Raw genomic sequence first — 24,688 nt, 5'->3', positions numbered from 1 at the left:
ATAATCAGAGACTTTCTATCTATGCGACCAGGGAGGAAGGGTGGGAGGGTTTATTCATGGAGTTATGTTCATATGATTTGTTTATTGGGAAATCTCAATCTGTGAAATGCTTTGAAAAGAGTATTGGTGCAGATATATACTGTTTGTATATTCTTTCTAGTCCAAGAAGTATTGTTTCCTTCATAAATATCTTTCCGCCACAATCTTTGCTAAATGTAGAAAATGTTGAGACCACATTGTACTGTGACTTTATAAGATTGTACTGAAATGAATTAAAATGGCATTTGTAAAGCCTGTGGTTACCCGGGGGCCTCCCAGTGCTATCAATAGCACCCTTAAGCTATAAGCAGATGAAGGGAAAAGGAAAGTTTTAAAATGTTTTCTAAAAATCAGATAATTAGGTTTGAGCTGTATATGGTCAGGCAGGTGATTCCAGAGCTTGGCCACATTGTATGACAACAGACGGCTTCCAGTTTGTGATCTTCGGGACTAAGATTAGGCCTTTTTTGTCAGATCTAAGGGCCTACTTGGTCGGTAGGGCTGAATCATAAAATGAATCAATACTGAGCCCTTGCCAGTGAATGCTTTATGTGCAATGCACAGCAACTTATATTGAATTATTTCTTGGATTGGTAGCCGGTGCAGAGTGGCAAGAGCAGGTTTCGCTGAGAGCCATCTAGGAATGTTCAGTAGGAGGTGAGCTGCACTATTCTGCACAGTTTGCAATCTTTTTGTCGAGACCTGAGGGGCTCCTAGATAGAGGGCATTGGCATAGTCAAGCCGCTATAAAATTAAAACTTGGAATAATAGCCATCTAGCCACAAAATGGAGTAGGGGAAGGATCCTCTGATTATTCTTAGAAGGCCATAGCAACTAGCTGCAACTTTTTGCGCTTGTTGCTTACAGTTGAAATTACTGTTGAGCCAGACACCCAGGCTCTTGATCTGTTTTTTTTTTTAACAGGCTGTGTGACCAGACAACTGGGCCAAAAGGGGTCTATGTTTGATGGAGCAGAGTGGTCCAGGAGCATAAGCTCAGTCTTCACTCCATTAAGTTTTAGAAAGGAATTATCCATCCATCTGGATACCTTCTTGAGACATGAAGCCAGGCCAGACCCGGAGTTCTCCTGCTGATTAAAGAGACAACTAGCTGGGTGTCATCGGCATACGTGACCATCTATACCCCTTCTGAACATACGATTCCTGCCAGGGAACTCATATAGATATTAAACATCGTTGGATTAAGAGAAGATCCCTGGGGGACTCCACATGTAAGGGGCATTTGCTTTGAGGTAAATTCTTCTTCAAAGACTGTGAAGACTCGATTTTTCAGGAAGGGCTGTAACCTTTTCAATGCTATTCCGGTTACTCCCACCTCCACAAGTTTTTGAATCATCAGTTGATGGTTCACCGTATCGAAGGCTGGGCTGAGATTTAGTAAAATTAGGGCAGCGCAGCCTCCATCATCGATACTTTTTCTCGATCCTTCTACCACGGCTAGGAGTGCGGTCTCCGTGCCCTGTTGGGATCTGAACCCTGTTTGCGAGGGATGGAGGCGGTTATTTTCTTCCAGGAATCTAGAGAGGGTTGAATTTACATGTTTTTCTGCTAATGTACTGATTCCGGGTAGCAGGGAAATGGGTCGATATTTGCCCACTCACCGGGGTCCAGGTTCGTTTTTTTCAGGATTGCTATCACTCTGGCTTGTTTCCATCAGGGGGTACAATTTCCGTGCGGAGTGAGGTGTTTATCACTTCAAGTATGACTGGTGATACAGTCTCAGTGATTTGACTTAAGATGGTGGGGGAAGCGGGATCAGCAGGGGAAACCGATTTTAGCTGTCTCAGATAGCTTTGGAGGGACATTAGGTCCAGAGGAAGGAATTTCTCCAATAATGCTTGTGCTATTGGAGTTGTAATATCTATAGGTGAGATGGTTTGTGGGTCTGTGGCCAGCAGAAATGACTTATAGATGTTTAAAGTTTTGGCAGAAAAGAATTCTGCTATCTCATTGCACCGATGTTGAAGGTTATCAGTGATAGTGGGGGGACTGGGGAGAGTGAGAAGAGATTTGGCAATTTTTAAAATTTCGTGGGGGAGTTTGCCGCCAAAGTATTTTTTTCTTGGAAATAAAAGGCTTGGGCAGCTTTTATTTCAGCTTTAGAAAGTTTTTTTGCCACTTTGTAATTGATTTTTCTGGTATCAGAGAAAACCTTCCTCCAATTTCTTTCCTGTCTTTTGCATGTTTGTTTTAATACCTGGAGTTTAGGACTATACCAGGCGTTTTTTTTGCTTCAACTGTTTTTTGGGTCACTTTCCTTGGAAGGACCGTGTTAAGTGAGAACTCGAGCCAGTTATTGTAAATATCGTTTGCAATAACGGGGTTTGAATGAGGGATCGGGGTGGTGTTCTTTAAGAGTGTCCCCCAAGATTCCAAAGGAAGTTTGGACCAGATGTGAACAAGTTGCTTCGTCCTCGCAGCTGGTAGAGAGGATTTCTGCAGAGTCCAAGTAAATGAGATTAAGTGGTGGTCCGCCCAAGGCAGTAGGGTGGGTTCTTCAACCAAAAGGTTATATATGGGGTCCAGCAGGTGACCTTTCACATGGGTGAGCCCGGGCCTACCCATTTTTTGATTAAGTTGGAACATTGCCAAATCGTCAGTTCAGACACAGAGGGGGATTGCGTATCGTCAAAATGCATATTGAAATCTCCCAAAATAGTGAAATTGGCAGAGGTGCTTGCAAAGTTGGCTACAATGTCAGGGAGCTTTTTACAGAATTTGCCAATCGGGCCTGGGGGTCGGTACAGTTAAAACCAATAAAAGGTACAAGTGGGTGATAAACTGATTGCGAAAGCAAGATTTTCACAGTGCGGGATAGGATTTGAGGTTACCCTGCATCTGAAGTTGTTTTTTTAAATAATAGCAATGCCGCCAACCTCGACCTGTATTGCGGTCAAGCCTTTGGATTCCAAAATTATTTGGTAGGGCTTGAACAATGGAAGAAACTGAATCCATGTTCAGCCATGTTTCTCTTAAAAAAGTACATCAGGGTTTTTATCCTCTAAAAGAAGGTGGGTTTCAGTAGAGTGCTTAGGGAGAGAGCGGCAATTCAATAAAAGCATTGTAACCATTGTTTTATCAGGTGTGTTTGCGGGGGAAAGGAGGGTAGAGAGGAATCTAAAATCACAGTGGGAACAGTGGGTGGAGCTACTATCTGGCCACATTGCGTGCATATACTTACTTCCCACCTCACCTCTAAGCCTGTTGAGCGACTTTCTGTCATAATGAAGAATGTCTCTAGTGAAACCAGCGGGGAGTCTGGCCCCTGGGCCCGGTCGGGTGCGGACGGGCTCCGACGGGCTTGCTTTCGGCGCGCGAGGCGCGCGCCCACTGCGCGCGTCCGCTACGCTGTCACGTCATCGGCTGTTATATAGCCGGTGTCAGCGTCAAACGTCTAAAGCTAGAACGCTGACCGAAAAAAGAGTATAGCTCCCCCTGAGCTTTAACACAGCTTGTGTGTGCAAAGAACAGATAAATGTAAAAACTTTACAAAAAGGTCAATTTTAAGAAACAGATTCACAATTTCAAAATGATCAACACTTTCAGTGTGAATTTCCCTCTAGAAAAGCAAACTACTTGTGAGGCTGCTGTTACTCGTTATGGCAAAAGCGTGCCACTGAGCTGGAATATTGATGTATCTGTACTGATTTTCTGATGCCTGAGGGTTTAAACCCTCAGTAAATAATATAAAAAATTTAAAAAATGACACTGCAAAAATAAATAGGTAGAAAGTGACATCTAAATGTGGTGGTGCTGGAAATCCTGCTCACAGTCTTCTTTGGTTTCTGTTCCACTAGTTTATTTATTTATTTATTTATTTATTTGCTGGTTTTTATAGCGCTTGAATCAACTCCAGATGGAGTATCTCTGCGCTTATGGTGCCGACTAAACAGAAGATGTGAATTGGAGCAGATGCTAGATCTCATTTTTAAATAAGACGGTTTTCAGTTGCCTTCTGAATTTTAAGTGCTCAGTACACTGTCTTAGGGACAGAGGGAGTCTGTTCCATAATGTGGGTCCTGCAATTGACAACGCTTTATTCCCATGCCTCGCTTTCTTGGCGCGGGGCACCACTAGGAGCAGATTATTGCTTGATCTTAGTGTTCGAGATGGAATGTAGGGAATAAATTTGTTTTCAAGATATGCAGGCCCTTGTCCATGGAGACATTTGTGTATCAGGCAGGGTATCTTGAATTTTGTTCTTTGCCGGATCGAGAGCCAATGTAATTGCTCAAGGAGGGGTTTAGATGGAGTTCTTGGCGGAGCATTCAGAACTAGGCGGGCCGCTGTGTTTTGAATGACCTGGAGCTTAGCCAACACGCCTTCATTGGCAGAAAGCAGCAGGCCATTACAATAGTCGATCCGACTTAGCACGAGTGCCTGTACTAGCGTCCTCCTAAAGGAATCTGGCAGTAAAGGGAAGACCTTACGCAGCAGGCTGATGGTATGGAAACAAGAACCCGAGATGAAGTTGGAATGCTGTTTTAGTGATAGTTCTTGGTCCAGACGGACCCCCAGGTTTTTCACTATCTGCTTGGGTTCTGTTGAGCGCAAGTACATCTTTTAGTGCTCATCAGCCCTATAACTCAACAATGAGCAAATCAAAATCAAGCACACTGCCATGGAAATCATTAGACAAGTCATCCAGATGCACTGTGGTAAATGCAATGCATCATAACAATCACTTTATTTGAAAGTCTTTACCATTGTAGGCGTGGCACACCTCTGTAAATGTGTTTAAGGATATTGTCCTTTTTTAGTAGAAAGCAAAATTTGAACATGTTACATTGCTGGTAGCCTAGGCAATACTAATAAGCAGAACTAGGCCTCAAAAGTGATAGGAGTTCACAGAGCAAGATGCCGTATCAAAGGCAGACTACTTGTTTTCAGGCTGAATTAGCCCCTGCATTCTCTACTCCAGTTCTCAACAATAATAAATAATGTGGGAAAAAAGTGCTGCCTTCAGATGCCAGGCTTGCTGAATAACAAGGGTGCCTCTTCTCTTGTCTCTTTATTCTGTAATCTATATTGCATAGAGCTTTTTTACAATTTCTGTACCACTCCGAGATGTAACTTTTTGTGACGCTCCGGGGACCCACAGGTGTTAGCCTTATCTACAAGGGGAGCTTGCCAGTACCAAGGGAGCAGTGAGACACTTGCCGACACCTCTGAGAGTCATACCGCCACGAGAAGTCTAGCGGGGGGCTTACCTTGCCGCCACCACCACTGGACAACACCACCAGCGCCTCTGCAGCCCCGGGACTACAATTCCCGGCACCATCAGCGGTGGTGCGCCCAATTGATGCAGCAGCAGCGCCAGGAGGCGTATTTAGGCACACAGCAATCGGTGGAGCAGGGGAGCTTGCCAGTACCAAGGGAGCAGTGAGACGATTGCCGACACCGCTGAGAGTCATACCGCCACGAGAAGTCCAGCGGGGGGCTTACCTTGCCGCCACCACCACCGGACACCACCACCAGCGCCGCCGCCGCCCCGGGACTACAATCCCCGGCACCCTAGGATTAATGCCAGCATATCTGTAGCGGTTACTAGACCACAAGATAGCGATCCCCAGCATGCAGACTCATGGTGCACACAGCATTTAAAAGAACTGGACCACAACAGGTCATCAATATTTTTTTGCTTCACCAAGGGTCCACTCAAGCCCCGAAGCCAAAACCAAGTAGCGGATTTTTGCTTCCCGGTTTTAGGACTTTAGGCATATAAAACTTAGTAATTGAGTTTCACTAGTAGGGACCATTAGAGGTCCTGATGAGTAGGCAGTAGGGGACTGCTTACGAAACATGTCATGTCGACCAGGTAGTTAACATATTCTGTTCTACCTCTCTAAACCCCCTCTTTTAACATTCCCAGCTAGGGAAGCCATTACATTATTTTTTTCCACTAGCCAGGGGATTTTTAATCTTTTTTACTTTCACATATTTAGGTCCCTACACTCTAATCACTTATCACTGTCTCACACCACACATAGCCTATCGTCATTTACATCAGTGCTCCCGCGTAGCTCGTAGGTCGTAGCACGCCCGCCCCGTAGAGGGACGGGAAGACCCCTATGATGAAGCATGACACTAAGGGATTCTTAGTGTGTGAGGGGTATTTTAAAAGCACATAGTGCTCCTTCTTCGCCACCCACGAAGAGAGCCGTTCCCTCCACTAAAAAATTGATAATTGACACTAAGAAGAGTACCAATGTTTCATTACAGGGGGCCATTAAAGAGATTTGTAGGGTAACCCCCGAAGTAGACAGTAATAAGATATCACAGCCTAGACGAGGGAATGCTGGGAGGGATCATGGGGATATAACTGCTCCAAAATCGAGTGTATTCATTGGTGGAGAAACTGCCCGTTGTATTACTGGAATCCAGCTGACCCTGCCTGAATACAGCAATGTACTGTCCACCCCTGAAATTGGTGAATCTGGGAATCTTACTATAGTTAGAAATTTAGCACGCACAGGCATATTAAGACCACCGATTGAAGGTCTAGGAGGGTTACCCACTCAGCCAACTATTCTTTGCTCTAGAATATTGTCCTGGAATATTGCGGGCCTTGCATCTAAACTTGAACACCCAGATTGGGGGGAATATATTGACTCCCATAAAATATGTGTTTTTCAGAAAACTTGGGCGGTAGATCCAAAATATAGGGCAGGCTTTGTCACGTATTGCGAGGGGGCTGTTAAGGGTCGAATGGGGAGACCGTCAGGGGGACTCTATATATGGGTTGCTCTACATCTAGGATGCATGGTTAAGCGAATCGAGACACATTCCCCAGATATAACCTGCATCTTTTTGACCCATAAGAACTTGCAAAAATGTGCAATTATCAATGTCTACTCTCGCCCGATTCAGTATGGAAGGATTTCACCAACAATCACTAGCTTGATAAACTTTATAAGTGTACTGGGGGGAAAACCTAAAATTTGTAATCTGTGGTGACTTCAATTGCCACTTTGAGCCACTAAGTGGAGACACAAAAGCAATCTCTGATGCAGAGGACTCCTCTTGGGCAATCCCCCCTCCCAATATGTACCCCACCACCCGATGGACGCCGTTGGCCCTACAGATAACATCTCTGACCCTGAACTTTTCTCTGAGGGCCTGTAACGGCCGTTTCCCTAGTGATAATCCTGGTCGTTCGACCTTTGAGAGGCCTGGACAGTCCTCAGTCATTTACTACATTATGATTAGTATGGAACTATGGCAGAACGTGGTTGTATTTGCCGTAGGAGATAGATGTGAGAGCGACCATAATCCTATAGTCATGACTTGGGACCTCCAGTGGCCTGGCACCAATGGAAACAGCAAATAGGTGTTCCAACATAACTTTGTGGTTGTAGAGGGGGGGAGGTGGATAAAATGGACTAGGCTTATAGAATCTGAGGAATCACTGCCTAAATTATATGCGAGTATCATCCCAGTACTAGAGAGAGCTAGTGTTGGTGCTGGTAAATCATCACTCCCCGATTTTTATAGCGAACTCGAAATGCTCCACCGAAGACTGACTGAGGTTTTGGTTGCTTTCTTTTTTAAAAGTGGGATGACTAATCCCAAACCTGGCAGCCTTAGGAACTCATGGTACACAAAAGCTTGCAGGCAAGAGAAACAGATCCTTTTGACAGAACTAAAGGCTCTGATCATTTGCGTATTAGGGAAGCCAGGAAGGTATACAAGAGTATCATCCTTCATGCAAAGAATGAATGGGAAACAGTAAGGTGGCAAGAAATTAAGACGGCCCTCGACCAAAAAGATAGCAAAAGTTTCTGGAATCTTGTCCACCATGGGAAAGTGGAAGGTAGAACCACACTTGACCCTAACATAGATGAGGGGGCCTTGTTCTCATATTTCAATGATTTGTATCCTTCTTCAACACTGGACGTTTACACTAATAACACTCCAGTTTTTAATTCTAACCTCCAAAGCCTATCTGATGCACCTCTATTTGTATTGGGAGAACTGGAATTATTTTTGTCCAAATTGCAACCCAATAAACTCCCAAGACTTGATAAAATCCCGGGTGACCTGTTTAAAAGTGATTCAGAAAAGGGGGTGGTGATGAACAGAGTGTCTGAATTAAGCAGACCACTCTTACCCAGTCCAAAGATCAGGGCTTGATCCATCACCGTTCTTTAGCTCACTGCACCATCCCAGCTCAGAACCTGGCTACATGCAAATTAGTCTGACCCTGGCCCAGTGCATCATGAGAACAGGGCAGACCAAACTACCAAGCCAATTCTTATACTGGGAAGGAAACAAGCTTCCGGGGACCGGTTTCTGGCATTTCAGCCGTCTTCGGCCCGGCTTGCTTGAATCCTGATGGTGCAATGAGCAAGGGACTCACATCTGAGTATACCCGTCCACGCTTATGGTGGACAAAAATGATTCAGAAAAGGGGGTGGTGATGAACAGAGTGTCTGAATTAAGCAGACCACTCTTACCCAGTCCAAAGATCAGGGCTTGATTCATCACCGTTCTTTAGCTCACTGCACCATTCCAGCTCAGAACCTGGCTACATGCAAATTAGTCTGACCCTGGCCCAGTGCATCATGGGAACAGGGCAGACCAAACTACCAAGCCAATTCTTATACTGGGAAGGAAACAAGCTTCCGGGGACCGGTTTCTGGCATTTCAGCCGTCTTCGTCCCGGCTTGCTTGAATCCTGATGGTGCAATGAGCAAGGGACTCACATCTGAGTATACCCTTCCACGCTTATGGTGGACAAAAACGATTCAGAAAAGGGGGTGGTGATGAACAGAGTGTCTGAAATAAGCAGACCACGCTTACCCAGTCCAAAGATCAGGGCTTGATCCATCACCGTTCTTTATCTCACTGCACCATCCCAGCTCAGAACCTGGCTACATGCAAATTAGTCTGACCCTGGCCCAGTGCATCATGGGAACAGGGCAGACCAAACTACCAAGCCAATTCTTATACTGGGAAGGAAACAAGCTTCCGGGGACCGGTTTCTGGCATTTCAGCCGTCTACAGCCCGGCTTGCTTGAATCCTGATGGTGCAATGAGCAAGGGACTCACATCTGAGTATACCCTTCCACGCTTATGGTGGACAAAAACGATTCAGAAAAGGGGGTGGTGATGAACAGAGTGTCTGAATTAAGCAGACCACTCTTACCCAGTCCAAAGATCAGGGCTTGATCCATCACCGTTCTTTAGCTCACTGCACCATCCCAGCTCAGAACCTGGCTACATGCATATTAGTCTGACCGTGGCCCAGTGCATCATGGGAACAGGGCACACCAAACTACCAAGCCAATTCTTATACTGGGAAGGAAACAAGCTTCCGGGGACCGGTTTCTGGCATTTCAGCCGTCTTCGGCCCGGCTTGCTTGAATCCTGATGGTGCAATGAGCAAGGGACTCACATCTGAGTATACCCTTCCACGCTTATGGTGGACAAAAACGATTCAGAAAAGGGGGTGGTGATGAACAGAGTGTCTGAATTAAGCAGACCACTCTTACCCAGTCCAAAGATCAGGGCTTGATCCATCACCGTTCTTTAGCTCACTGCACCATCCTAGCTCAGAACCTGGCTACATGCAAATTAGTCTGACCCTGGCCCAGTGCATCATGGGAACAGGGCACACCAAACTACCAAGCCAATTCTTATACTGGGAAGGAAACAAGCTTCCGGGGACCAGTTTCTGACATTTCAGCCGTCTTCGGCCCGGCTTCCTTGAATCCTGATGGTGCAATGAGCAAGGGACTCACATCTGAGTATACCCTTCCACGCTTATGGTGGACAAAAACGATTCAGAAAAGGGGGTGTTGATGAACAGAGCGTCTGAATTAGGCAGACCACTCTTACCCAGTCCAAAGATCAGGGCTTGATCCATCACCGTTCTTTAGCTCACTGCACCATCCCAGCTCAGAACCTGGCTACATGCAAATTAGTCTGACTCTGGCCCAGTGCATCATGGGAACAGGGCAGACCAAACTACCAAGCCAATTCTTATACTGGGAAGGAAACAAGCTTCTTGGGACCGCTTTCTGGCATTTCAGCCGTCTTCGGCCCGGCTTGCTTGAATCCTGATGGTGCAATGAGCAATGGACTCACATCTGAGTATACCCTTCCACGCTTATGGTGGACAAAAACGATTCAGAAAAGGGGGTGGTGATGAACAGAGTGTCTGAATTAAGCAGACCACTCTTACCAAGTCCAAAGATCAGGGCTTGATCCATCACAGTTATTTTGCTCACTGCACCATCCCAGCTCAGACCCTGGCTACATGCAAATTAGTCTGACCCTGGCCTAGTGCATCATGGGAACAGGGCAGACCAAACTACCAAGCCAATTCTTATACTGGGAAGGAAACAAGCTTCCGGGGACCGGTTTCCGGCATTTCAGCCGTCTTCGGCCCGGCTTGCTTGAATCCTGATGGTGCAATGAGCAAGGGACTCACATCCGAGTATACCCTTCCACGCTTATGGTGGACAAAAACGATTCAGAAAAGGGGGTGAGCACCAAATTTTGGCACGCTACCTTCTAACACTATTCAATGCAATCCAGTATGGTCTTCCTGCGCCACCAACGTGGGCAGGTGCCGAAATTGTCCCAATTTATAAAAAAGGGATCCCCACCGGAACCATCAAATTATAGGCCCACAAGCCTAATAGATGTTTTGCAGAAACTATATGGGAGGTTACTGTTGGGGACACTGCAAGAATGGATTGAAGATCAGGCCATACTTACCCCGCTTCAAGCTGGCTTTAAGGCCAAGATGTCCACGGTGGATCAATTGTTTAGGTTACAGCTGATCCACTGGAAGCATGTAATACTTGAACAGGGGAGCCTATACCTTACGTTTGTTGACTTAAAGTCAGCCTTCAATATGGTTGATCGAGGCCAGCTATGGAATATCTTGGCAACCATGGGGGTCCCATCCTATCTTTGCCTACAATTGCAATGCCTCCATGAGGGTACTTATGCCAGAGTAAGGTATGGAAAAGATGCACAGCTGATGGCCCCCTTTCCGGTTGACAAGGGGGTCCGTCAGGGTTGTGTATTGGCGCCAACCCTTTTCTCACTTTTCCTCAATGGTCTAGTGGAAGATCTTCTGCACGCAAAAGATCTTGATTCCCCAAAAATAGGTTCCCGCAAATTTCCTGCATTGATGTTTGCGGATGACACCCTGCTCCTTTCAAAGTCACCCATGGGGATGCAGAGAGTACTAAGGGAATTTACTGACTTTTGCAAAAAGAGGAAACTCCAAGTCAACATCAGTAAAACAAAATATATGGTGTTTGGCGCCAAAGCCTCTTCCTACCCCCATCCAGTTATGGATGATATTCCGCTGGAACGTGTCAAAGTTTTTGAATAATTGGGAGGAACCCTGAATGATAAAATGGCCTGGGCTCTCCAAATTGAGAAGGCAAATCTAAGGCTCATTCAAACAATAGGTGGGCTGAGGAAAGTTCAAAATAGTTGTTCACTAAAAGCAATTAGTCCTCAGTTGGAGATCTATAAAGTTCAAGCCCGCTCAGCGGCTTTGTATGGGGCAGAACTTTGGGGTCACAGTAAAACCAACACACTAACTGTGACTGAAAATAAATTCCTCAGAGGTATTACGGCTTTGCCAACTAACACCCCACTGGTCCTACTAGGAATGGACCTGGGAGTCCTCCCTGTGGTGGATCTTATTTCGAGTCGACCTCTGCTGTACTGGCGCCGGCTTTGAAGTACATCCATGGGCGTCGACAGGGGGTGCAAGGAGAGGCGCTTGCCCCCCCACCCTGGAGGAATCCTCCTTGCCCCCCCTGCAGATGCCCATGAAAACCGTGACTTCAAGACGGGGTTCTCACTCTCCTTTCTTTTATTTGCTTCCCTATGAAATGAATCTAAAAAAGAAAGACGCTTTTGCTGGAAATGTCGTATTTTTCTGACTTTTTTCTTTTCAAAGTGCAGCATTGGGAATAAAAGGCTAAAAAATATGAAAAATAGATAAATAACTAAATAAAGTAAGACAGAGTGGTAGCAAACTGCCCAAACTGATTTTATTCACACAGAAACACATTAGCGCCACGTTTACAGAGTTTGCCAGTGAAGAGCTATATTTCTTTTCTTGTCTTTGTTTTCCCTGGACTTGGAACTAGTGCACCAATCCTGAGGTACTACATTGTGTGGATTGGAAAACAAAATGTGTGCTGCGGCTCTGCGTCCAGGGATGTGGTCTTTTTACCATACTGCTTAAGTTTTGTGAGGATATAAGTAATGGGCATTGAAATGGGTCCATTCAGGGCCCTGTAGTCGTGTCCTTAACTTTTCAGGCAAAAGCACTCACTGATTTCTGAACAGTAAGTGTAAAAGCATTAAGGTAACCATGATGTTCCTGCTTCCATTTCCCATGGTTTGCTAAATGTTGCATTCCCTATAAGTGTATGCTTTTTCCAGGATGTTGGTTTTTTTTTTTGGTAGGCCGCATCTTGCTCTTGTCTAGTGCGTAATTTAAATTGAGCCGCATCCAGGTGTTTATAGTGGGCAACAATTGGGTTGTAGTTGAAGACAGTGGGAGTTTTTCTCAGTGGGGCAGTACGGTGTTCAGTGGGCGAGAGGATGTGGCACTATGGACATAGCTGCTGAATTTGGAACTGGGAATCAGGTTCAGCCTTGATAACCAGTCCACCAGACCACTCTCCTGCAAGAGCACAATTACATGCTAGACCTGAGAAGGCTTCGCAACACCGTAGCAGCCCTGGTGGCTTCGCACTAGCAGGTGGACCCTAGCATGACAAGTGTAGGTTAACCTTCAAGGCTTGTCCACAACTATCCATACTGAAGTTCACCTACAGTCTTGCGGGCAGGCCCATGAAGCAGCACACCCTAGCACAACAGTCAATGAGGTCACAGGGTCATAGGGGCCCTAGAGAAGGGCCACTCTAAGGCGGTGCAACCGGTGTGACCGCACAGGGTGCTGACTTTAGGTGGAGGCATCATGTTTGCAAGTATATTATGGTTTTAAAAACGCTTCCTGTCTCCTTCCTGGCCTCCAGCAATTTTCGGCAACAATAAAAATGTCATGATGACTCTGGTGAAATATGTTCTTCCTAGAGAGAGATCAGAATTTGTCTAGCGGAAGTTCTGACTCATGGAAAGGTAGCTCAGAGGGTTAATGTACCGGCTGCAAAGAACATGTGCCATGCAGATCACAAAGTGCACATAATGTAAATAGGTCAGTGGGCTACTGCTTTTGTCAGAGAGATCCTTTTGTTACTTGCAGTTTATAAGTTAAAATCCTAACTTAAAACAGTGAGCTATTAACTGTCATCTTAGAGCTGCATACAAACTGCAAGGTATAAAGTAGAGCGTTATGTTTCCCACACCCTCCCAGTCTTTGATTATCCTAATGTCCTAATGTCCCAAAAAGTGTTCTTTTGGACAGAAATCAATTCTGATTCTTAAGGAGAACTCCCCAACTATGGTATTACGTTTTAAATTCCGGGTATTGTGTTTCTCCAGACCAATCACTATAAAACTATACGGGCTACTTGTATGGTAGTCATGTGACTCCTACACCTTGTAGTCCTTAGTCTTATGTAACATTTTCTATACAGTGATTTACACACGTATTGATTGTTTCTGTGTAATGTGTGTGATTTAAAGTGCTCTGACACCCTACAATGGTATGAGTGGCGCTGTAAATCAAATTAAATGCTTCCGAGAGAGAGTGGTTATGAAGATTTGGGGGGCACAGTTAAAGGGTGGTAGTGAGGGAACCCATTGCAGAGGTGGTCATTAGGGGGGCACTAACAAACACTAATGCACAGGACACCACCAGTGCTATGGCTGGCCCTGCCCTTGAGGCCAGTCTGCCTCACCCATTGGTACCTCCATTGGCCTTGTTTCAGCAGTAGTAGCTGCAACTCACCAGGGATTGACAATGCAGGATTTGCACGCAAACCAAACTAGGTTCGCAAACTTCACAGTCTCCCTGCTTCATTTACAATCATGTTTAACATGTGCTGCCTGCTGTGGGGCCACTGGAATTAATTATGCAGAAAAGGATGACAAAATTATGCTGTAGTGTTGACTAAATTATGCATAAAAAAAGTCTGCAGTGTAATGCAGTATATTTTCAGATATTTTATTATTTTGACGTGTGTACACATGCTAACAGTCTCTGGAAAGATTTTGCCTTATTAGTACCAGTGTAACATACAAACACCGCAGTGAGAAAGGTGACCAATCAACCTTTGCAATAGGCCATCCACTCCGCAGCAACACAAGTCACATTTTTTATTAACTTTTGATATGTTTGAGCTACAAACTATTTATTAGTTTAAATGGTCAGATCATGCAGCAGATCTTGCATTATGGGGCAACTATGGCAGAGCCATAATTTTAGAGAAAACATTTGCAAACTAGGATATGTTGCCATTCATGTTTGAACTGCTGTTGTGGAAAATGGGAGAAGTGCTGATGACAGAAACTCCATGGCTCGGAGACAAATAGCTTGTGTTTCCACATTTAATCGTATTTGGTACATTCTCTGATTAGAAGCATATCCCACTTTGTGAATATATTTTAATGTCAATAACTCATTATAACCTTAAATAATCATGTGTATCCATTGGTTGATTAAACTGGGCAGTGAAATGCCAAACAAATACTAAAAATTGGGATGTATGCGCATTCTGGTCACACCTCTGTCTCCACCCACAGATCCAATCCTTGGGTTATTCCCGCCTCTGATTCTCCGCCCACTGTTCCCCTACTTTTTTTCCCCCACTTCGACCACTTTTTAAGACTCAGCATCCCTGGACCTGTGATGTGCCGCCGCTGTGGGCGCCACATGTGCCACACATTTACGGTGCAGGGCTTCTGCATAAGGGAGCTGGCCATTATTGTATCCCTAAACGTGCGCACGTTGTTAGTTTGACATTGACTACACGTAGAGGGACTCTAGGTTTCATTTTAAAAACATAGCTAACATTTGGACCTATACATTTTATTTTGTATAAATTAATTGAATGTGTGTAAAATTTAGCAATGCCTGGGGAATTCTAGTAAGGGGAGCACCCCTTGGCGAATCACTAGCGTATGTGATTGCTACATTATTTATTACTGACTTTGACGTTGTGCTTTAACTTTGGATAACATTTATCGTGAACTCTAGCGCCAAGAAGCCAATATTGGTAAATATGTGCGCTACAAATAATCCCTAATATACACTGTGCATACAGTATATTTAATCTGGTGCTTTAATCATAGGCTGTTTTAAAGTATCCGGTTCTGAAGACAGTCTTCATTGGTGTTGGATGTCTGCACATCTAGCAGACAGAGATAAAGCAGCTTGTCAGAAAGTTTAGCGTTTTCCCTACTGGCGGTGTTTGTTGGCCTGTGGCAGGGTCAGTCACATGTCCTGGATTCCTGTCATTTAATTGAGTCTATCCCAGTTCCGCGCCCCAGTGTTTCTTGTGCCCCACCTGGCACACATCATGTCGGAGGATGGTGATGACGTTAACATTTTGCACCCCGCTGAAAAAATGTCTGCAGACGCCCATGAGTACATCGGAGTTAGGCCACTACAGGAAGGAGCACAGGTTGTTTCTACAGTTGCCAGGAGCGGTGGGTAAAATACCATGGTTGTCTTTTGTAAGAGATTCCTTTAAGGCAATTGGTAGAGAGGATCTCTGGGTAACCCCTGAGAAAGCATGTGTAATTACCCCAAAGAAAACCCTATCCAAACAATTGAAAGACTACAACCTGCGGCTTGTAAGCCAATTGTGTATCACTACAAGCTTGTCCTGGGTGTTCTTGAACCATAAATCTTCCTACTGCTTTGAACAGGTTTTGAACGTAATACATCCACCCTCGACAAGGAGGCTTTTCCTCCAATTCAGATATGGCACTCTTCCATTATTTGCAACAACTAACAAGTGGACTGAGGGGTCCTGCTACCTTTGCCCTGGTTGCCATGTGAGGGAAGAAACCGAAGCTCACGTGGTCTTTTTCTGCCCGGCCTAAAAGCAGGCCAGGAAAAAATGGATTATACAATTATGCAGGAACCTCAGTATTAGGGAGTACTCTGCCACGCTTAGAATTTTAAAACCTGCAATGGATCCACTGTTTGTTATTACAATTTCCAAATTCCTTCAGGCAATATGGATTAAACGAGGGCGTCTTTCAGAAATCGATGTTAAACATCATGCTTCTTTCACTTACTACTGTTACTGGAGTGTTTTTTATACTCTTAACATTACGTGTAAGAATTTTCTTAATGTTTTTATATTGATTAATTTTTTTAAATAACTGAGATCTAAAAATTACTCTGCTTAAGCTTTCTGAAAACCATGGGCACTTTTTGCACTTTAATCTAACTTGTAAAGTTACAACTGTAAATTAATATAGTGATGTAATTTAAATTGTATATTTTAACCTCTGTACTTTTATGACTTGAAAAGTCGAAATAAAGTAATTATGATGACAAGGCGATGTAATGCTAGCCTGTGTGGATTTAATGGCCTTGTAAATATGTACTGAGGCAATGCAGGGCAAGTCGCTGAGTTACCTCACACTACGATGGGGAGGCATGCCATGGGCATTATGGTGGGTGTTCCCATGTAACCTCCTTGGCATTTGACAAATTCCCAGATTTATAACAAGCTGTAAAACTGGGAATGTATCAAAAGCCTTTGCCTCCCCACGAAAGGTGCAGGGGAGGCATAATGAGGAGAAATAACATTGTTTCTCATAGTTTATTCACCTTTCTATGTGTGCTGCATTCAGCAGCACACATGGAAAGAGGAAATTGCCTGTATTGTTTTTGTGCAGGAATTCATCCCTACACTGCAATGGTGCAAGGTGCCTGTGTTGGTGAATGGCAGCCATTTAAGCAGCAGCGCAGTAAGACAGGATAGAAATGCACCATGTCTCACTGATAGGAAGCTTCATGCATTTTTAGGTCTTGCCTTCGTAGGGAGCATGCGCTACAGACGCAAAAAGACCTTTTCCGATCGCTTTGGCAACGCGTGCACGTGAGGCGATCTACTTGCGGGAGCGTGCGCCGCCATATGGTAGCAATTATTGCTCCCGCAAGTGTAAGCCCTCCTCCTCCCCCCTGCTGCCGTGCCTCCTCCTGCTGTCGCGAAAGCTTGTTTTTCTTTTATTCTGGGTGCTGCTTCTTAGAAATGACTTGCTTGTAGATTTTCCACTATCTCTTTTTGGGAAGTGCACATAAAATTATTCTTTTAATTTGATTGTATCCGATATGTTACCAATATGAATGCTCTCTGTGTTAACTCTATAAACTTTGAAATTACTTTTCCCAGTGCATTGATGTCCAGCTGAGTCTTGTACTCACTATAAAAAAAATGCCTAAAAATACAATCATTTAAATACTCTGACCAAGACATCCACAAACAAGGGACAACATGGGTTAAACTGGCACCCAGAGCAGGGGCCACAGGCACGGGCCTTGCACACTGCCTGATACCCCTTTCTCTTTGCTCATTACTGCTCTTTATTCTTTTTATGACTTTGTCCTCTCACCAGAATAATCCGAGCCTTGGCTCCTTCTCGGGGTTTCAAGGCAACGTTCACAGCTCCAGGAGGAGAGCTGTCTCGTGGCAGACTGCGGTGGGGACTGGTGCGTGACGCTGACAGGCTGCCATTGTGCGGTGGGTCCTCAGATGGCGCCTCGTGAATCCTCTCCAGTGCCCATGCATGTGTGTCTTTCATTCCAGCGAGGGCATCGGTTCGCTGCCGGGGGTGGGTTCCTGCTCGCTGCAGATCAGGGGGACATGTGCTCTGGTGGATGATATTATCTTATACTGTGTCAAGCAACATGTCCGGGGTTCTAGGCACTGCAGCTAGTGGATCCACTGATAGCACGTGATTGTTAGCAGGCGCTTAACTCTGGATTAGCCAGGTTTTTGATGAGTTATCGAAAAGCCCTGACAGCCATCCTAGGTTGGGATTGCTCAGCTCAGGTTGTTTAATTTGATATTAAAGCGCCCGTTCGAGTGTTTCTGTAGTTTGCAGATTAAAGGAGTAAAGCTTCAAATGACCAGAAGGACTGCAAAGGCGTACAATGAATTATCTAATCTACCCACAATTGGAGAACCTTACAATAAACAAACTAATGACCACTACACACTGCTTTAAATATCAGTGTGCAAAATTCTATCAAAAATTTGTGAAGTTGATAAACTTAATTAAACTGTTTTTCCATGCCAATTTTCACATAAACCGAAACAGGGGAATTTGCTCTAAAACATTTTTGTGGGAGAATTTTCAAACAAATGTAAGATTTGTGGATTTTACTGTCCTGCACGAGCTTCCTTTTTGGCAGGATTTTTCACATGATTTTTTGGTTTAATCTTTGGCGTCTGTGTAGATAGAAGAGCTATTAAACACAATATGGCTAAGTTAATATATTTATAATCTGTGTGGTTAGTGTGCTATTACATACAAGTCCAGGTTTGCACAAATACTATTTTTCAGAATTTAATGCTAAATTATATTTTTCCATTTGGTTACCATTTTCTGCTAGCAGCAATGCCTAAAATTAGGCCTTTAGTGCGGTGTGGCACCATCTTGGGGCATTGTGCACTGCTATTAATAGAAGCCTTCCAAGAATGGCTTCAGAATAGAATCTGCTCGGTTTGCTCTGTGCAGATTAAGATGCATATTTATGAGGGGGTTTGCATCACGTTTGCACCACGCAACTTGGTACATGCATGACACAAACACCAAATACAATTCATGAAAACACGCAAGGCCACCTTGAATGGCCCTGAATGGCTTCATAAATCTGGTGTAACGCAACGCAACACAAATCACTCTGTTTGCTTTACTCTGCCCTGGGAAGGCGTTTCATGGGCGTTGCATGGGTGTGCCCATGGATTTTGACTAATTCCCAAAGTTACCAGAACTTGAATGCGCCAAAATAGCTATGCTTTCCCAGAGGAGGTGTAAGTCTTTATTTCTCCTCATTACTTCCTCTTTCTATCTATGTGGTGTGTAGGTGTGTGTGCTCTCTGTGTGCTGTGTATGTGCAGTGTGCTGTCTGTGTGCTGTGTGTGTGTGAAACGTGCACTGTTGATGCATTGTTGTACCTTGCTGCCTCTCAAAACCCAACAAAAGAGGGTTGCTTTCTGTATACAATTCATGTATGAGTAAAAAACGAATGGCACAACTCACAAATAAAGTAGCAAAACTGCGCTCATATTTTAAAATCGATATACAAGTGTAGTTTTACTACTTTCAAGAATTCATGAATTTCAATTTGAATCCACCTAGAAAGCTGCGCCTCATGCAGATTTCCATGTCGATTCCATTGAAAAAGAAGATGAATCGTGCTGGTGCGATTGGAGATTCGTTGTGATTTCGGGTGACAGCATTCGCCGGGAACTTTATTATTGGACCGTACCTGGCTCAGAAGCTAAGCATAATATAATTGGATCGGGAGGGACATTCCCTGAGTCAAACAGATTGTAGCCTTCACTAAAGAGTCTGGATATTTTGCGAAGAATATATGATCGCATCAGTGCAGTTACTTTAAGGAAGGTTGATGTGACCATTTGTCAGAATATAACAATCAAGCTCTGAAAAAGTCCCATGAGGGATGAAACGCGTTAGCGGCAGGCAATTTTGTAACTGTTTTAATGAATTTTTGAATAATAAATAACGAAATAAACCTTCAATCAGGTTCTTGGAATAGATTATCTTTGGGAAGTCATCGAAAGTTACATTGTGTTGTTTTTTGAAAATCTTACATATTACAATATTGATACGTATCATATACTTGTCTACTCTGGTGCGGGGTCATTTTCTGTCTTCCAATTAAGATTTGAATCCCTCTGTGCAGGAAAGGAGAATCACCTGTGCACATGCACATTTATTCTTTTGAGGTAGGGCAGCTCAGCTGGAAGGCTTGTTGCGCTGCCCTCAGCCAAAAGTTTGTAAATGAGGCCGCATGTTTCCTTATCCCACTCTTGCAGGTTCTTTTTTCATCTCTACTCTCTCTTTGTCATTGTTTTGCTATGGTTTTTTCCCTCCTTCTCCCTCTTCTACCTTTCTTCACTCTCTCTGGGTCAATGTCTGATGATAAAAATAAGTCCCGGTCCGTTCACATGAGTCCCGGTGCTCTGCGACCACTCACACAAATCATGCCCTGCTCCCACCCAAAGGCCGACTGGGCTCGGGACCCCGACAGAGGAAGCCTCAGTCTCACAGACCCCGCGGGCACCCAGCTACTCGGGCGTCAGCCACTGCGGTTTGTCTGTTGTCCTCGACTGACTGCCCCAACACCTGCTCTCAATTGAAGCACTATCCTCGACAGTTGTCTCAATCATTCTGACGTAAACTGAGCGCCACACAGGCTTGCGACAAAGCATCCAAGAACTCACCCAGTCCGAGTAAGAGCAGCAGCTCCCCAAAGTGACGCAGGTGGGGCTGGGACATAGTCCGGGCTCCCTCCGACGGCCTCCGTCCTCTCTGCCTTCTTAAGGTGCTTATAGCTTCCACATCCGAGCTCGAATGGTTCCACACGTCCCTCGCATGGCTACGGTTATCTCTATGACAAACGTCAGGTGCTTTAATGAGGTTGGCCAGAATGCTGCTGGACAAGTTTAACTAGGCAGTGTCAAGGCCTTAACTCCGCTTCTAGCTAAGAGCGCTCCTCTCCCCGCTACACTACAAAGCGGTCTTTTTGCTGCCACTGACATCATTCTATACAAAACACCAAGTTACACCTTCCGTTTCTATAGATTAAGAGCATGATTTCGGATTGCGAATGGGTGTTTAAGGTTAAGGAAGTCTTTTGTAGTTTTAATAACAGGCAACCTAGTCTCCATGACGTAGTCCATTGAATGTTGTACATGTCTAAATACCAACCAGAAGCCATTTTCCACAAGAGGTCCTTGTGAGTGTGAGTGCACACAGCTCCGTGTCTTTAGCGCACATATGGGACTCGCATGTTTGTGCGTCTGTTCGTATTGGACCTGCTTGTCGAAGCTGCGTGTAAATTAGCAGAAAACGTGTATTTGCCCATCTTTAATTATTTACTATTTTTCATAAACACCGTTAAAGAGCCGGGCGGCAAAGACACGTGGGATCCCAATATTTGGAATTTTCCATTTATAAAAAAAAAAAAAAGAAAACAAAGGCAACGCCCTTTCAATCACGCACCCTACACTGGGTAACTTGACGCGCGTTTAGGTAAGCGATTCAGTGCACACATATGATTAATAGCAGCTTTATAAACCATGCAATAGAATATTTGCAATTGTTGCTTGAGAACATAGCAAAAATAACTTGACAACTTTAGAAAAACTTGTAAGGAAAGGCTTGCCTGCTCCACCTTGAAATCTGTCTAGAGTTCTACGTAATTGTTTGCTATGGCTTCTGGAATATAACTTTTTGATTAGTCTCTCTGTCAATTAAATAAATCATTAAATCAATGAAAACAATAGCTTTCTGTGAAAGTATATTGTAGTCTTAGCTCTTGTGGCGCTCTCTCACAAAGGCAGCAAACAGAACTCTGGGCCTCATTTATAAAAAGTGTTGCATCGCTGCGATACAACAGTGTTGCACTACTTTTCAGTGTGCCCTCCTTGCATCCTTATTTACTGGACAGCGCTCCATGTTGCAAGGAGTGACCGAAGCATCAGGAATCCTGATGTATCGGTTGGCACAAAACTCACGCACTGCTGGAGTTGTTTCATACGAAAAACCACCACTGGGTCTGGGCTTTCAACGGCACAGCTTGCCACAAACTTATAATGAACAAAATAGGTGCACGTAACCTGACAACTATTTGGTCATAATATATGATCAAAACAATATGTTTATCGGTTTTAATTCCAATTACTTATCATCCATCAATCATACCAGTACAAACAAAACAAAGATACATCAATAATTCGATATATGCTGGAATCTAAATATTCACAACAAAAGCCAATATGTGTTTTTAAACAAAAACAATATATATACAGTTTACTGATTCCTATCACTTTTTAATTCTTTGATTTTGGCTTGTTTCTGAAAGTCTACGCATTTTGATCTCGCATCAATTATGAGTTTTCATATGATTGATGGATGATTGAGGTTTGAATGTATAAATTGAATGCATTATTGTAAATAGGAAAGTTAGTTTTTTGATAACAATAGTGTTATTTTCTGTTGTGTATATATGGTCTTTTAAACTTTGTGGAAAAATTTGATAAATCACATATTCAAATAGAAGTGAAAATCATAAAATAATAAATAAATAAAGTAATTGGAATTAAAACCTATAAATATATTGTTTTGATCATATGTTATGACCAAATAGTTGTCAGGTTAACTTGGTAGCGGCACATGCACCTATTTTGCTCATTAGGAGTTGTTTCTTAAGCATGACGCAACTCCAGCAATATATGGGGGAGGCCTATATACATTGCACTGTGTCACCTTACACCTGCTATGAAGCAGGCGTAAGGGTTTGATGCAGTCGTGTGCTAGAAGTGGTACAGTGAAATCTACGAGGGTTTGTTGGGAGGGAACGCCCACTCTACATACATTATACCTGACGCAGGTATACTGTGGCGTTGGGGTTTACAAGGTAACGCATCTTCCTAGCTGCGTCACTTTGTAAATATGGTGCAACGTGGCGCAATGTTTACATTGCCGCTGCATCAAGAAAAGTGACGCAATGGTGACATAAAATTGTCGCAAGGGAATCATAAATAAGCCTCTATCTTTATAGAAAACATCAACTTTTTCACACATACAGGGATCTTTAGACATATTTTGCCAGTTCTGTAAACCACAGGGGATTCCTGCCAACTATGTTAACAGAGGAACGAAAAGAATGCATCTTGTGGGTAATGCTATGTAAGTGGGCAGGACCTACATGCAAGATGCTGGAGAAGGTGGGAAGTAAAATATTTATTTAATTTTAGGCCCTTAGGTAACATCTACAGCAAAAAGGTTCTGTTAGGACTCCGTCTACCCCCAACTCCGTACCTCCTAGCTTCCACTCCAGATCACACACCAACATCCAATCACATGATTCTCTGTCAGGATTCCAGACATCAGTTCAGAGATGCCGGGAATGGGGATGCACAGGATAGTACATGCAGGCTCTTCCTTGAACGCTGTTGGAGGTGAAATTACCACTCCCCATCATTGGGGAAGATGGTATGTCTTTGTCATTGATGTTACGGACAACCACAGAAGCAGAGTTAGAACCCGTTGGTTTTTTTTTTTAAATGAGGCATTGAGCCTTCACCAGAGACTGGACAGTGGCTTTGTGTTTGCCCATTTCTCACCAAACATGCTCACCAAACAGGATTCTTTGGCTGCCCAATGAGTCTCCGAGCTTACAAGCTCGCCTAATTTGGAATAGAATTTTAAGAGAAAGCCTTTGCATCTTCATAAATAAATATTTATGTTACTGTTGCAAATTGAATAAAAAGCTCCATGGAAATGCAGTTCAGGATCTAGATGATCACCAGAAGACTCTTTGTCCTTTTCAAAGATCTTGGTAAGATGAATAACTCTTACCCAGAGCATGCCTTAACACATGCTCTCCCTTAACCCTTTTTGAGATCTCTTTCATATCTGGAAAACAGGTGGCTATATCAGAATCAGGAGCAGGGATATAAATCATTGGAGGAGCAGGGGAGATCACGTGGGGTACAAAATGAAAAAAAACACTTGCCTCCTCACTGCCACTGTCTCTCGTCATCTCTCTGTGGGGAAGCAGGAAGCACACAGGCGCCCTTCCCTAAGCATTGTGATTGGTCTGAGTGCTGTGGCTCAGCTCTCAGATGGGGAATGGGAGGTTGGGCATTTTCCCCACCACCACTTTGGAGTGAAGCAACCACTCCTCCTCCCAGAAGTCATGGGGGGCCAGCCCCGCCCCACCCAACCTGGCTGATACCAAAATAAAATTATAATAACAGAAATAACTTCTGTTATAATCATTATATTCTTGCATTTTACACTGCTTCAGGAGCAGTGTGGTGAAGCTCCTCCGCCTTAGCTGAGGAGTCGCCACTGGTAGCAATAACTTTGTGGGCAATGATCAGACTTGACACTCCCCTTTAAGTGTAGATCAAATGTCTTTTTCCCATTTTCAGTTCCTAGGGCAGATGTAATAAATTGTATCACAATACAGCACAGTAACTAAAGTTGCCGGGATGTGTTGAGCAAAAAATAGAAAGTAGCTTAGAGACATCTATTCTAAATTTGGCTTGCTGTTGCTGTCTTCCCCTGGGCTGGCACATAAACAGGCAGCCTAGAGCCACGTGCACACCTTTGCACTGTAGTGCAAAGGTTGTGCATGCTGTCAGCACAGACTTTGTACTCAAAGGATACCCTTCCAGAACAAAATCTTATACTCAGACAATTTTCCAAATATGTCATTTGGGTCTGTGCTGTACAGTGCAGCTCACATTTACTGAGTGAAAAGTTTGAAGAAATTAAAACATTTCTTCTACTTGATGCCTGTCTGAAGGAGGTATTATTTCCTGATGCAAAGCAGGGTCTAACAAGCTCTGTAGATGGGACTTTGTGTCAAATATCATGGATGCTAGCATTAGGATGCCCAAGTACCACTCAGGGAACACCCCATTGAAGCAATGTACATCAAACCAGTGCAAAATGCT

The 24,688-nt window shown here is 44.0% G+C and overlaps 1 protein-coding gene across 1 annotated transcript in view; it reads right to left on the bottom strand.

Moving 5' to 3' along the window:
* The window catches only part of LOC147703601 (serine protease 27-like), a 269,709-nt gene extending 249,119 nt beyond the window's left edge, over positions 1 to 20,590 (bottom strand). Inside the window, exon 1 of the mRNA XM_086931939.1 lies at positions 20,441 to 20,590. Within this exon, the coding sequence (XP_086788065.1) occupies positions 20,441 to 20,495 (55 nt within the window). The 5' untranslated portion in view covers positions 20,496 to 20,590. The remainder of the gene's footprint in view (positions 1 to 20,440) is intronic.
* Positions 20,591 to 24,688: the final 4,098 nt, after the last annotated feature.

Source organism: Lissotriton vulgaris, chromosome 7 (assembly GCF_964263255.1).
Source record: "Lissotriton vulgaris chromosome 7, aLisVul1.2, whole genome shotgun sequence".
NCBI classification, from domain to species: Eukaryota; Metazoa; Chordata; class Amphibia; order Caudata; family Salamandridae; genus Lissotriton; species Lissotriton vulgaris.
The sequence above is the reverse complement of the archived record's forward strand: the minus strand, read 5'-3'. Positions and strand labels throughout refer to the sequence as shown.